The 13,694-nt window shown below is 55.4% G+C and overlaps 2 protein-coding genes across 5 annotated transcripts; both read left to right on the top strand.

Annotated features, from left to right (window-relative positions):
• BAX (BCL2 associated X, apoptosis regulator) lies at positions 1-7,145 on the top strand. Of its 4 annotated transcripts, none has more exons than XM_023182565.1 (6): positions 1-138; positions 725-776; positions 864-1,010; positions 1,372-1,507; positions 6,166-6,270; positions 6,880-7,145. In XM_023182565.1, the coding sequence occupies exons 1-6, from the start codon at positions 105-107 to the stop codon at positions 6,982-6,984; spliced, it is 579 nt and encodes a 192-aa protein (XP_023038333.1). In that variant the 5' UTR covers positions 1-104; the 3' UTR covers positions 6,985-7,145. The 4 variants fall into 4 exon arrangements, with proteins under 4 accessions (XP_023038333.1, XP_023038336.1, XP_023038334.1 ...); XM_023182568.2 differs by having other exon boundaries at positions 6,831-7,022; XM_023182566.1 differs by lacking the exon at positions 864-1,010.
• A 2,068-nt stretch (positions 7,146-9,213) lies between these two features.
• FTL (ferritin light chain) lies at positions 9,214-12,129 on the top strand. Its single transcript, XM_023182569.2, has 4 exons — positions 9,214-10,541; positions 10,707-10,853; positions 11,221-11,346; positions 11,833-12,129. The coding sequence occupies exons 1-4, from the start codon at positions 10,440-10,442 to the stop codon at positions 11,983-11,985; spliced, it is 528 nt and encodes a 175-aa protein (XP_023038337.1). The 5' UTR covers positions 9,214-10,439; the 3' UTR covers positions 11,986-12,129.
• The last annotated feature ends 1,565 nt before the right edge of the window (positions 12,130-13,694 follow it).

The raw sequence follows: 13,694 nt of genomic DNA, 5'->3' as shown, positions 1-13,694 counted from the left end.
CGGCCACGTGAGGGACGCACGTTCAGTGGGGCTCTCACGTGACCCGGGGCGCGCTGCGGCCGCCCGCGCGGACCCGGCGAGAGGCGGCGGCGGGAGCGGCGGTGATGGACGGGTCCGGGGAGCAGCCCAGAGGCGGGGGTGAGGCGGGAGGCAGACGGGCGGGAGGAGGGCGAGCCCCCTCGCCGGCGGGTCCCAAGATCCTTCCTCTTGGTCTGGGGCTGTGCGATCTCCAAGCACTGAGGGGCAGAAACTCCCGGATCGGGCGCTGCCACACTCCAGCCCCCTCCGTCCTGGGAGGTTCCTGGCTCTCTGATCCCCGTGCCCCGATCCCTGCCTGTCTGGCGCTCTCGGACCCCCGAGAACTAGGGGATCTCGGAAGCCAAGCCCCCGGGCAGGCCCGGGCTTGTCGCCCGCACCACTTCCTGCCTCTGGCACTGGTGGGAGGGGCGGGTCTCGCCTCTGCCCCCTCAGGCCAGGGGTCCGGATGCATTTAGTGTTCCGCTACCCTCTTTCCCCAGGGAGAATGTAGGATACAGGCCCAGCCTCCCGGCCTTTCTCCATCAGGGACTCAGTTGTATGGGCCCCCCGGTCACTTCATCTGCTAGGGTCCCAGAAGTCCAGGGTCCCCAGCTCTGCCCTCTCTCAGGGACCGTGAGCCTCCACAGCCTCCTGATCCCCTAGAACCCAAGAGTCCAGGCACCTCTTCCCTTCCTTTCTCCTCTAGGGCCCACCAGCTCTGAGCAGATCATGAAGACAGGGGCCCTTTTGCTTCAGGGGTGAGTTTGAGGTCTGATTGTTGTGGCACAGATTTGAGGAGTGACACCCCGTTCTGATTCTGCACCCTCACTCCATCCCCACTCTAGTTTCATCCAGGATCGAGCAGGGCGAATGGGGGGGGAGACACCCGAGCTGGCCCTGGACCCAGTGCCTCAGGATGCGTCCACCAAGAGGCTGAGCGAGTGTCTCAAGCGCATCGGGGACGAACTGGACAGTAACATGGAGCTGCAGAGGTGTGGGCCCCGGGACCCAGAAATCCAGCCACTGGGCTCCCTGAGAACACAGGAGTCTCAGCCCCGCATTCTCCTCCTCCCCTAAGAACTAGAAGTCTGGGCCTTATAACTCAGCGCAAGCGTTCTGGACTCCCAGCCGTCCTCTCCGCCAGGATCTTAAAACCCTCCTTCAGGGAGTCACTTTTCCCACCTTCCTCGATGTCTGTCTTGTCCCCTTCCCTTGCCCCCCGTTGGCCTGTTGTTTTTCATGTCAGCCTGGCTTGGGCCTCAGTCTCCTCATCTTTAGTGTGCGGTAGATGTGGGGATGTCCACCCTCAGCCTGATGCTCGCTCCCCGGCACTGGTTCTCCTCTCTCCTGCAGGATGATTGCCGCCGTGGACACAGACTCCCCCCGAGAGGTCTTTTTCCGAGTGGCAGCTGACATGTTTTCTGATGGCAACTTCAACTGGGGCCGTGTTGTCGCCCTTTTCTACTTTGCCAGCAAACTGGTGCTCAAGGTGGGCAGCTGCAGGGCAGTGAGCCCAGGGGTGCTCCCCTCAGACCTGTGAGGACCTGGGGATCGTGGGATCAACCCCCTGCAGTGGCCCAGTGACCACAGAGGGCATGGAGAGAGATGGCTGTGCACTGGGTGTCTGCTTCTTTTATTCATTCAACAAGCATTTACTGTGCCTGCTATGTGCCAGGCCTGTACCTGGCACCTGGGACACAGCACCATACAAAGCAGGCTACATCCCTGCTCTCAGGAACTTCAGGTACAGGGGCGAAGTAAAGGGGGCAGTGTGATTTAGCAAAGTGGTTGGTCAGGAAAGACTTCTGTTTCTTTTTTTTTTTTTTTTTGAGATGGAGTCTTGCTCTGTCACCCAAGCTGGAGTGCAGTGGCGCAATCTTGGCTCACTGCAAGCTCCGCCTCCCAGGTTCACGCCATTCTCCTGCCTCAGCCTCCCGAGTAGCTGGGACTACAGGCGCCCGCCACCACGCCCAGCTAATTTTTTTTTTGTATTTTTAGCAGAGACGGGGTTTCACAGTGTTAGCCTGGATGGTCTTGATCTCCTGACCTTGTGATCCGCCCGCCTGGGCCTCCCAAAGTGCTGGGATTACGGGCGTGAGCCACCGTGCCCGGCCTATTTTTTTTTTTGAGATGGAGTTTTGCTCTTGTTGCCCCGGCTGGAGTGCAGTGGCACGATCTTGGCACACTGCAACCTCTGTCTCCCAGGTTCAACCAATTCTCCTGCCTCAGCCTCCTGAGTAGCTGGGATTACAGGTGTGCACCATTATCCCTGGCTAGCTTATTTATTTATTTATTTATTTTGTAGTTTTAGTAGAGACAGGGTTTCACCATGTTGGTCAGGCTGGTCTTGAACTCCTGACCTCACATGATCCACCCACTTTGGCCTCCCAAAGTGCTGGGATTACAGGCATGAGCCACTACAACCAGCCAGGAAAGACTTCTAAGAGCAGGTGACATTAAAGCCAGAGTTGGAATGACAAGAAGGATGCATTGATCTATAGTGATTGGAGGAAGAGGCATCCGGTAGAGGGAACCAGCAAGTGCAAAGGCCCTGAGGTAGGACCATGCCTTGTGTTGGGGGGGTAGGGAGGAAGCTAGTGCTGTTGGAACAGAGTGAGCTGGGGGAGACGGTGGGAAAGGAGGGCACAGTTGGGCAGGGGCAGATTGTGTGGAGTTTTTTGGGCTGCTGGAAAGACTTTTTTTTTTTTTGAGACAGTCTCGCTTTGTTGCCGAGGCTGGAATGCAGTGGCACCATCTCAGCTCACTGCAACCTCTACCTCACAGGTTCAAGTGATTCTCATGCTTTAGCCTTCCAAGTAGCTAGAATTACAGGCACGCACCACCATGCCTGGCTAGCTTTTGTATTTTTAGTACAGGGTTTTGCTCTGTTGGCCAGGCTAGTCTCAAACTCCTGGCCTCAAGTGATCCGTCCACCTTGGCCTCCCAAAGTGCTGGGATTACAGGTGTGAGCTGTAATTTACTCTGAGTGTGATGGGAGTGATTGGCTGGTTTTAAATACGGAAGTGATGTGACCTGATTTATAAATTTAAGGGATGATTCTAGGAAGTATAGATGCCCCTTGACTTGCAATGGTGTTACATGTACCTAGTAATCCCATCATAAATTGAAAATAACATAAGTTGAAAATGCATTCAATGCCCTGATAAACCCATAGTAGGGTCAAAATTGTAAGTAGAACCATCGTAAGTTGGGGACTGTCTGTATAGCAAAATGTTCATTGTAGAATCTAGGTGGCGGTTATATGACTGTTAACTGTGGAATTCTTTTCACTTTTCTTTATGAAGATTCTCATAAGGAAATATGGTGGGGGAGGTGGGGAAATGATCCTGGCTGTTGGCCAAAAGGAGATCATGGGGTCCAAGGGCAGAAGCAAGGAGGCTGGAGAGGTGGCACCTGTCATCGTCTTGCTGAAAGGTGACAAGCCCAGGCCCGGGTGGTAGCAGCAGAGGTGGGGGGGGGTGGATTTAAAGAAGTGGGGTCTTGCTCTGTTGCCCAGACTGGAGTGCAGTAGTGATTATAGCTCACTGCAGCCTCAAACTGCTAGGCTCAAGCAGTTCTCCCACCTCAGCCTCCAGAGTGGCTGGGACTATAGGAGCATGCCACCATGCCCCACTAACTGTGGCATTCGCCTTTTTCTGTAGAGATGGGGTCTCGCTATGTTGTCCAGGCTGGTCTCCAACAGGGAGGGCTATTTCTTTCTGGAAGTTTTGTTTGTTTGTTTGTTTTGAGACAGGGTCTTGCTCTGTCACCAAGGCTGAAGTGCAGTGGCGTGACTTGGGCTCACTGCAGTCTTCACCCCCTGGGTTCAAGTGATTCTCCTACCTCAGCCTCCTGAGACGCTGGGATTACAGGCGCTCCCCACCGCACCAGCTAATGGGAGGGATGTTTCTTTCTTTTTTTTTTTTTTTCTGAGATGGAGTCTCGCTCTGTTGCACCCAGGCTAGAGTACAATGGCACGATCTCGGCTCACTGCAACCTCCACCTCCTGGGTTCAAGCAATTCTCCTGCCTCAGCCTCCAGAGTTGCTTGGGATTATAGGCGTCCGCCACCACACCTGGCTAATTTTTGCATTTTTAGTGGAGATGGGGTTTCACCATGTTGGCAGGCTGTTCTCGAACTCCTGACCTCAGGTGATCTGCCTGCCTCAGCCTCCCAACGTGCTGGGTGGGATTACAGGCGTGAGCCACCATGCTCGGCCGAGAGGAATATTTCTTGATGTGTTTTCAAGATTGAGCTGATGGGGCTTGAACGTCGGAGGTGAGAGGAATAGTAGTGCAGGTGACGGTGGGGCCACCTACAGAGCAGGGATGACAGAATAGAAGTGGCCAGATAAAGGCTGAAGGAGAAGTCTTGGGAGTTGGGAGAGAAGGTCAGGGCAGGGGCTAGTCTTCTCTGGCTGGGCACGGTGGCTCAAGCCTGTAATCCCAGCACTTTGGGAGGCCGAGGCGGGTGGATCACAAGGTCAAGAGGTCGAGACCATCCTGGCTAACACTGTGAAACCCTGTCTCTACTGAAAATACAAAAAATTAGCTGGGCGTGGTGGCGGGCGCCTGTAGTCCCGGCTACTTGGAAGGCTGAGGCAGGAGAATGGTGTGAACCCGGGAGGCGGAGCTTGCAATGAGCAGAGATCGCGCCACTGCACTCCAGCCTGGGCGACAGAGCAAGACTCTGTCTCAAAAAAATAAAAAAGAAAAAAAAGAAAATTCCTCTCTGGGGAAGTGACATTTGCCCTGAACGCTGAAGGGTGAGAATTTGCTTGGTCGAGGCCTGTTTCGGCGGAAACAGGAGCACATGAAGAGGTCCCGAGGCAGGAAGAATTTGATGGGAATTTTAAAAATTAAAAAAAAAAAAAATGGGGCCGGGCGCGATGGTTCCCATCAGCACTTTGGGAGGCTGAAGCACACAGATCACCTAAGGTCAGGAGTTTGAGACCATCCTGACCAACATGGTGAAACCTGTCTGTACTAAAAATACAAAAAAAAATTAGCCCAGTGTGGTGGCAGATGCCTGTAATACCAGCTGCTTGGGAAGCTCAGACAGGAGAATAACTTAAATCCAGGAGGTGGAGGTTGCAATGAGCCGAGACTGCGCTGTTGCACTCCAGCCTGGGCAACAAGATCAAAACTCCATCTTAAAAAAAAAAAAAAAAAAATTAGCCAGGCATGTTGGCAGGCACCTGTAATCCCAGCTCTTTGGGAGGCTGAGGCAGGAGAATTGCTTGAACCCGGAAGGCAGAGCTTTCAGTGAGCCGAGATTGCGCCACTGCACTCCAGCCTGGGTGACAGAGCAAGACTCCATCTTAAAAAAAAAAAAAAAAAAAAATGGAAGCAGCTCAGTGAGGCACAAAACAGGAAGTGGAAAGGTGGAGCGAGGTCAGGCTAGAGCCTGCACACAGGGCTTGTGGGCTGCGTTGTGCCTTCAGGTCTTCATCCTGAGGGTACTGGGGAGCCACAGAAGGCTCAGGGGTGGGGCAGTTGAGAGTAACATGATCTTGTTTACAATTTTATTTAATCAATTTATTTTTTGAGACAGACTCTTGCTCTATTGCCCAGGCTGCAGTGAAGTGGTGTGATCTGGGCTCACTGCAACCTTTGCCCCCTGGGTTCAAGTGATTCACCTGCCTCAGCATCCCAAGGAGCTGGGATTACAGGTGCCTGCCACCACACCCAACTAATTTTTGTATTTATTTATTTATTTTGAGATGGAGTTTTGCTCTTGTTGCCCAGGCTGGAGTGCAATGGCGCGACCTCGGCTCACTGCAACCTCCGCCTCCCGGGTTCAAGCGATTCTCCTGCCTCAGCCTCCCAAGTAGCTGGGATTACAGGCATGTACCATCATGCCCAGCTAATTTTGTATTTTTAGTAGAGATGGGATTACTCTGTGTTGGTCAGGCTGTTCTTGAACTCCCAACCATAAGTGATCCACCTGCCTTGGCCTCCCAAAGTGCTGGGATTACAGGCATGAGCTGGCGCACCTGGCCATGTTTACAATTTTTGAAGCCGACTTCAATTGTGGGTGGCAGAAATCTTTGAGGGGAGGCAAAGAATTGAGAAAGGAGGCTTGGGGCCACTATCGCCAGGCACTGGGACAAGGTTCAGTCCCTAACACCCACTCCACTCCCCACAGGCCCTGTGTACCAAGGTGCCTGAACTGATCAGAACCATCATGGGCTGGACACTGGACTTCCTCCGGGAGCGGCTGTTGGGCTGGATCCAAGACCAGGGTGGTTGGGTGAGACTCCTCAACCCTCCTCACCCCAACCACCACCCCTGCCCCACTGTCCCTGCCCACCCGCCACTCCTCTGGGACCCTGGGCCTTCTGGAGCAGGTCATAGTGGTGCCCTCTCCCCATCTTCGGATCATCAGATGTGGTCTATAATGCATTTCCTTACGTGTCTGATCAATCCCTGATTCATCTATCCCGCTGACCTCCCGGTGACCTCTGACCTCACTGTGACCTTGACTTGATTAGTCCCTTCTGCCCTCCCCAGAGCCTCCACTGCCTCCGGAATTGCTCAAGTTCATTGATGATCCTCTGACCCCAACTCTTTCCTTTTTTTTCCCCCCACTGAGAAGGGGGGTGGGGGGTCTCGCTACGTTGCCCAGGTTGGTTTCGAACTCCTGGCCTCAAGCGATCCTCCTGCCTCAGCCTCTCAAAGTGCTGGGATTACAGGTGTTAGCCACCATGCCTGGCCTGAGCCCAGCTCTTTAATGCCAGTTCATGTTAGTCCCCTGCCCACAATCCTGCCTTCTGACCTCCTCCCTCCCTGATCCTGCCTGTGCCTGCCCAGGGGCTGCCCCTGGCTGAGTCGCTGAAGCGACTGATGTCCCTGTCTCCAGGACGGCCTCCTCTCCTACTTTGGGACGCCCACGTGGCAGACCGTGACCATCTTGGTGGCTGGAGTACTCACTGCCTCGCTCACCATCTGGAAGAAGATGGGCTGAGGCCCCCAGCTGCCTGGAACTGTGTTTTTCCTCCATAAATTATGGCATTTTTCTGGGAGGGGTGGGGACTGGGGGACATGGGCATTTTTCTTACTTTTGTAATTATTGGGGGGGTGGGGAAGAGTGGTCTTGAGGGGGTAATAAACCTCCTTCGGGACACACTGCGGCATCTGAGTCACTGGGCCTCTGCCCCGCTCCCTGGCACATCAGGAGAGCAGCCCCTGCCCGCCGCCCCATGCCAGGCCTGCCGTCTGCTCACCTAGAGATACCTGCTCGGGCCACTCAGGGACGTGGGGCTCTCTGCACTCCCTTGACATTTTTTTCTGGGGTGCCCAGTGGGGTCTGTGGGTTAGGGATGAGTTGGTCCCGGGCCTGCCCTGCAGGAGCCCACAGTCCTGAAGGGAAAGGAAGGTGACTGGTGGCACATCTGTCGCAGCCCAGGATGATCTGTGCAGGACGGAGGCAGCGGCCTGTGAGACCTGAGCAGGCGTGTGGGTAGGGGGAAGAACAGCACAGCTGGCTGCAAAGCAAGCCTCCAGGGCCTGGGACCAGAGCCTGGAGTGTCACACATGGGACCTCAGGAGGCCATACCTTTACTGAGCTGGAGAATGGGGGTGGGACGAGGAGGGATGGGAGGATCAAGGAAGCAGGAAGGGCTCTGGAGCCTGGTGGTGACGTCACTGGAAGGTGGCAGGCGGAGGACACCAGGGCAAGAGGGCCCACGGGAGAGGCCTCCTGAGCTGGGCTGACGACAGAGAGGAAGGGACCTGGCTGGGGACTGAGAGGCTGGAGGGCAGGGCAGAGGAGGAGGAACCTGGTCTGGCCCCACAGCTGGGTGGGGCCCCCCTGGAGAGGAACTCCCGGAAGAAGGTGCTGAACTCAGAGGCCCAGTGACCTCAGACCAGGGCGGAGCGAAGACAAGGGGGTCAGAGGATGTGGGTTCTCAGTCACAGAGTCTCTGGCGCCCCCTCTCTCTGGCTCTGTCATTCCCCTCTGGGTCTTTACCCCCTCCCATCTCTGGGTCTCTGTGCCCACTTCTCTCTCTGAGTCTCTGTTCCCACCCCACCTTTGGCCCTCTTTCTCTGGGCTCTTTCCACCCCTCATCCCCAGACCTCTGGCCCCCCGTCTCTCTCTGTGTCTCTGTCCCCCTCCCTCTGGGTCTCTGTCCTCCTCTCTCTGGGTCTCTTCTCCCCTGCCCTGTCTCTGTCCCACCCTCTCTCTGGGTCTCTGTTCTTCCACCTAGTCCCTGTCCCCTTCTGAGTCCCTGTCCCCCCTCTCTCCGGGTCTGTCACCCTCTCTCTCTGGATCTCTGTCCCCCCCTCTCCCAGGGTCTTTGAGTCTCTTTTTCTCTGAGTCTCTGTGTCCCCACCCCACATTCTCTATGGTCTTCAGATCCTGTCTCAGCCCCTCCTCTACCTCCACCTATGTCCCCCAAGGCCCCTCTCAGGACTAAAGGTCTCTGGGCTGAGGTATGACATTTGGTAAATGAGTAACTCGGGTCCCACAGTCAACAGGGTGCTTTGGGCGGCTGCCCCTCCTCCATGGACTCTTCCCAGAGACCCCAAGTCAGGGGAGAAAGAGGAGAAGAGGATCAATGAGTGTCCACTGAGCCACCACCCAGAGTGAGGGGACAATATGGCCACAGGCAGGATCCCAGGGGAAAAAAAAAAAACATGGGAACCAAAAAGACACGGAGACAAAGCACACAGCCGGCTTCCAACAAGGGGGGATCTGGGGGGAGGGGGCCCGATTTGGGTCTGAGCCAGGTCTAGTTCTGAGGGTCCCACCAAAAAACTCGGGGAGTGCCAAGGGGATGAGGTCAGCGAGTGGCCCCACCCCCATCCGTTCCCGCGGGGGCCCCTTCCCGCGCTGAGCTCAGCATGACTCAGCAGTCGCTGCCTGCAACAAGGACCCCAGATACCGGCCTGGCGAGGCATCTGCAGATCCCCTCGGTCAGGGGCTGCCCCGCCTGGGCTGCTCGGAGCGGCACCTCTGTAGGGCAGGGCCTGACCTCACACCCCACGCCCCAGTGGCTTCAGCTCCCTGCCCAGCGCACGGGCTACCTCCATCGGGGCACGTAAGCAGGGTCAAGGTTTGCGCCGACTCCGTCTCCTAGAAATCAACACGGACCAGGTCCACTTAAAAAATACGCATTAGTTGAAGACAGACGTCTCGTCCATAGGTCCCCAGACTGTTTGTCCACAACGCAGGGCTTCTCTTTGTGGGCCTGAAAGAGCACACCTCAGGCAAGACACGAGGGCAACTTCAGAGACACTGTTTTCAGGGCCAAGGAGAATTCTCGGAGTCTATGAGTTGCCTCCAAAACAGCCCCCAGGACATGCAGTCCCAGAGACACCGCAAAGCTGGAAACAGACATTTCATTCCTTCCCATTTCCACTGCCAGAAAACGACTGGGCCCTTGAAAGAGCTCCAAGGTATCCCCAAAGTCCCAGCCAGTCTTTGGAGGGTTTCAGAGGGCTGTCTAGGGTTCCAGAAGTCACCCTACCTCATACAATGCTCCTCCTGGGCTTCTCGCACGGGTGAACCCCACGGCTCCAGAACAACTGCCCTTTCCAACTTGCAGAGCACCTCAAGGACCTAAAGATCGCCCCGGGGAGGGCTCCAAAATATAGAGTTTGCATCGTGAACTCCCACCTCTGTAAAGCCCAGGACTCCAGTCCTCGCACCCCTCCGTCTCCCAGAGAACCCCAGGGGTCCAGAAATACCATCTCACTGCCTTCCAAGCTTCCCAAGGATCCAGAGACTCCTTATCTCGCAGCACAAACCTCAGGCAACTACAGGTCCTCCCTGCAACTCTGAGTTGCCCCTCCCCCCAACTCAAGGTTCCAGAAAAATCCATGCCCTCCAAAACCCCAGAATCTGACTTACTTTCCCGAGGCACCCCCAGGACCCCAGGGTCATCATTTCACGGGACTCTTAATGCTCCCATAAAACTATGGCCTCCCAGAGGGACCCCAGCCCCCCATCACCCCGCCCACGAAACCCTCCATTCCTCGAATCAGCCCCTGGGCCCCAACCCCACCAAGCCCCCATTTCACAACACACTCGCGCTACAGGCGCGTGACTTCCCCCTGCTTTGGGGCGGGGGCTGAGACTCCTGTGTGCTCCGGATTGGTCAGACACGGCCTTCGGCCCCGCCTCCTGCCACCGCAGATTGGACGGTAGCCCGCTCCGAGCGCCCCGCCTCCGAGGGCCAGCGCACTATAAAAGAAGCCGCCCTAGCCACGTCTCCTCGCAGTTCGGCGGTCCTGCGGGTCTGTTTCTTGCTTCAACAGTGTTTGGACGGAACAGATCCGGGGACTCTTTCTTCCAGCCTCCGAGCGCCCTCCGATTTCATCTCCACTTGCAACCTCCGGGACCACTTCTCGGCCATCTCCTGATTCTGGGACCTGCCAGCACCGTTTTTGTGGGTAGCTCCCACTTGCCGACCAACCATGAGCTCCCAGATCCGTCAGAATTATTCCACCGACGTGGAGGCAGCCGTCAACAGCCTGGTCAATTTGTACCTGCAGGCCTCCTACACCTACCTCTCTCTGGTGAGTCCCCAGGACGCCCCTGGCCCTAATTTCCCCCAGCTGCGCACGTTCGGCCCTCAGCGCAGGCGCTGGCCTTCTTTGTCCGGTCGAGTAAACAGAAAGAGGGCGGAGTCCCCCTTGGCCTCGCCTCCCGCTAAGCATTGTTCTCTCCATCTCTTTCCGTAGGGCTTCTATTTCGACCGCGATGATGTGGCTCTGGAAGGCGTGAGCCACTTCTTCCGCGAATTGGCCGAGGAGAAGCGCGAGGGCTATGAGCGTCTCCTGAAGATGCAAAACCAGCGTGGCGGTCGCGCTTTTTTTCAGGACGTCAAGGTAACTAGTGTGTGGGTAGGGTAATGGACTACATCTCCCAGTAGGCCGTGCGCGCGAGGAGCCTTGATTTGAGGGCTTAGATGTCGCGTGGGCTTCGGGGAGATTGAGTTCGGTCTTGTGAGCCCTTTTACGGCTGGAAACAGGCGCACGTCGTGCAGTACCCCCAAGACGCGGCTGTCCACACCGCTGCGTAGTCTTAAGGACGTGTAGCTGTAAGAGCTAGGACGGGGTGCGGAGAGTGATAAATACAAGCTATCACATGTCTTTGTGGCCTGGGCCTCTGACCCCCACCAACTCTTGGGAAATGTAGGTTTAGTTCCATGTGCCGAGTGTGTGTATTCTGAAGCCATTTCTCCCTTCCGTATAGAAGCCAGCTGAAGATGAGTGGGGTAAAACCCCGGATGCCATGAAAGCCGCCATGGCCCTGGAGAAAAAGCTGAATCAGGCCCTTTTGGATCTTCATGCCCTGGGTTCTGCCCACACGGATCCCCATGTACGTACCCCCTGCATCCATGGCTACCCAACCATACCCCTCAAGCCTTTGCTCTCTTTGGGCAGATTCCCTTCAGAGCCTCATTAATATTTTTTTTTTGAGACGGAGTCTCGCTCTGTCGCCCAGGCTGGAGTGCAGTGGCGGGATCTTGGCTCACTGCAAGCTCCGCCTTCCGGGTTCACGCCATTCTGCCTCAGCCTCCCGAGTAGCTGGGACTACGGGCGCCCGCCACCTCGCCCGGCTCGTTTTTTGTATTTTTTTTTTTAGTAGAGATGGGGTTTCACCGCGTTAGCTAGGATGGTCTCGATCTCCTGACCTCGTGATCCGCCCGTCTCGGCCTCCCAAAGTGCTGGGATTACAGGCTTGAGCCACCGTGCCCAGCCCAGAGCCTCATTTAATACCTGTCATATTTTAATCTGCGACTGGCAGCTCTTTCTCCCTCTTTTCCAGGGATCGGGTTTCTAATTTCTCCCTCTTCTCTCTCAGCTCTGTGACTTCCTGGAGACTCACTTCCTAGATGAGGAAGTGAAGCTCATCAAAAAGATGGGTGACCACCTGACCAACCTCAACAGGCTGGCCGGCCCGGAGGCTGGGCTGGGCGAGTATCTCTTCGAAAGGCTCACTCTCAAGCACGACTAAGAGCCTTCTGAGCCCAGCGACTTCTGAAGGGCCCCTTGCAAAATAATAGGGCTTCTGCCTAAGCCTCTCCCCTCAGCCACTAGGCAGCTTTCTTAATGACCCTAACAAGCCTCGGACCAAATGGAAATAAAGCTTTTTGATGCAGCTGGTGGTTTTGTGTGTGGTACGGAAGATGAGGTGGGATCTGTTCTCATAAAGCTTCTGGCTGGGTTGGGGATGCCAGTGAAAGGAGTTGGCCGCATCTCCCATTTTCTTATCTCTTCTAAGACAAGAAGCTATCTGGGTAGTGTTGAACTTGAGGGTTCTCTGCTTGCCTGGCTGTTAACTGCCCCTCCCAGATGATAGAGAGAGCCTCCAGGGAGTTGAATTAAGACCTGGGTTGGTACCTGGAAACAGATCTGTTCAGTCTCAGCCAGAAACAGCACTATTTAACGAGTGATTATGGGGCCAGGTGGGCCGATCAGCTGATGTCAGGAGTTCGAGACCAGCCTGACCAACATGGAGACACCCCGTCTCTACTAAAAATATAAAATTAGCCAGGTGTGGTGGTGCATGCCTGTAATCCCAGCTAGTCAGGAGGTTGGGGCAGGATAATCGCTGGAACCTGGGAGGCGGAGGTTGCGGTGAGCCGAGATCAGCGTCATTGCACTCCAGCCTGGGCAACAAGAGCGAAACTCCCGTCTCAAAAAAAACCAAAAAACATGTCTGCCTCACGGAGGTTGCAGTGAGCTGATACCATGCCAATACGCTCCAGACTGGGCAACGGAGTGAGACTCTGTCTCAAAAAAAAACAAAAAATACCCCTCAATTCTGGGAGGCAGCTGAAATTACTAGGCCCTTTATATGGGCACATTGAGGCTACTGCTATGCAACTTGCATGGCAACCAGGAGGCTCACTGAGGTCTTTGCTCCAGAGTTTACAGATTAGGGCCCAAGCTTCAGTAATCCCAATGTGAGGTGCACACTGAGAGGAACTGACAAGTGGAGCTGAGCGGCCAGGCACACGTGATGCCCAAGCAATGCTGGACAAGGCGTTTAGGGTTCATCATAGAAATGGGATGTGAAACTTTGGGCCGGATTCTCCAAGTGGGAACTGAAAAAGCTGAAAACAGGCCTTAAAAAGCATCTGCTGAGTCCAAGCTGCAAAACTGCTGTGTCAGCTCTGACTCCTCCCCTTCTTCCCCTGGGGCTGGGGTGTGGTGGCTCAAGCCTGTAACCCCAGCACTTTGGGAGGCCGAGGCAGGAGAATCACTTGAGCCCAGGAGTTTGAGACCAGCCTAGGCAACATAAGGAGCCCCCCATTCTCTTAAAATAAATAAATAAATGTAACCAGGTATGGTAGCACGTGCCTATAGTCCCCGTTACTTGGAAGTCTGAGGTGAGAGGATCACTTGAGCCTGGGAGGTTGAGGCTGCAGTGAGCCATGATTTCTCCACTGCACTCCAGTCTGGGATTCAGAGGGAGATCCTGTTATCAAAAAAAAGAAGTGGCCAGGCACGGTGGGTCACACCTGTAATTCCAGCACTTTGGGAGGCCGAGGCAGACAGATCACCTGAGCTTAGGAGTTTGGAGACCAGCCTGGCCAACATGGTCAAACCCTGCCTCTACTAAAAATACAAAAATTAGCCCAGTGTAGTGGCGTGCTCCTGTAGTTCCAGCTACTCAGGGGGCTAAGGCAGGAGAATTGCTTAAACCCAGGAGGCGGAGGT

This window comes from Piliocolobus tephrosceles, chromosome 21, assembly GCF_002776525.5.
Source record: "Piliocolobus tephrosceles isolate RC106 chromosome 21, ASM277652v3, whole genome shotgun sequence".
NCBI classification, from domain to species: domain Eukaryota; kingdom Metazoa; phylum Chordata; class Mammalia; order Primates; family Cercopithecidae; genus Piliocolobus; species Piliocolobus tephrosceles.
The sequence above is the reverse complement of the archived record's forward strand: the minus strand, read 5'-3'. Positions and strand labels throughout refer to the sequence as shown.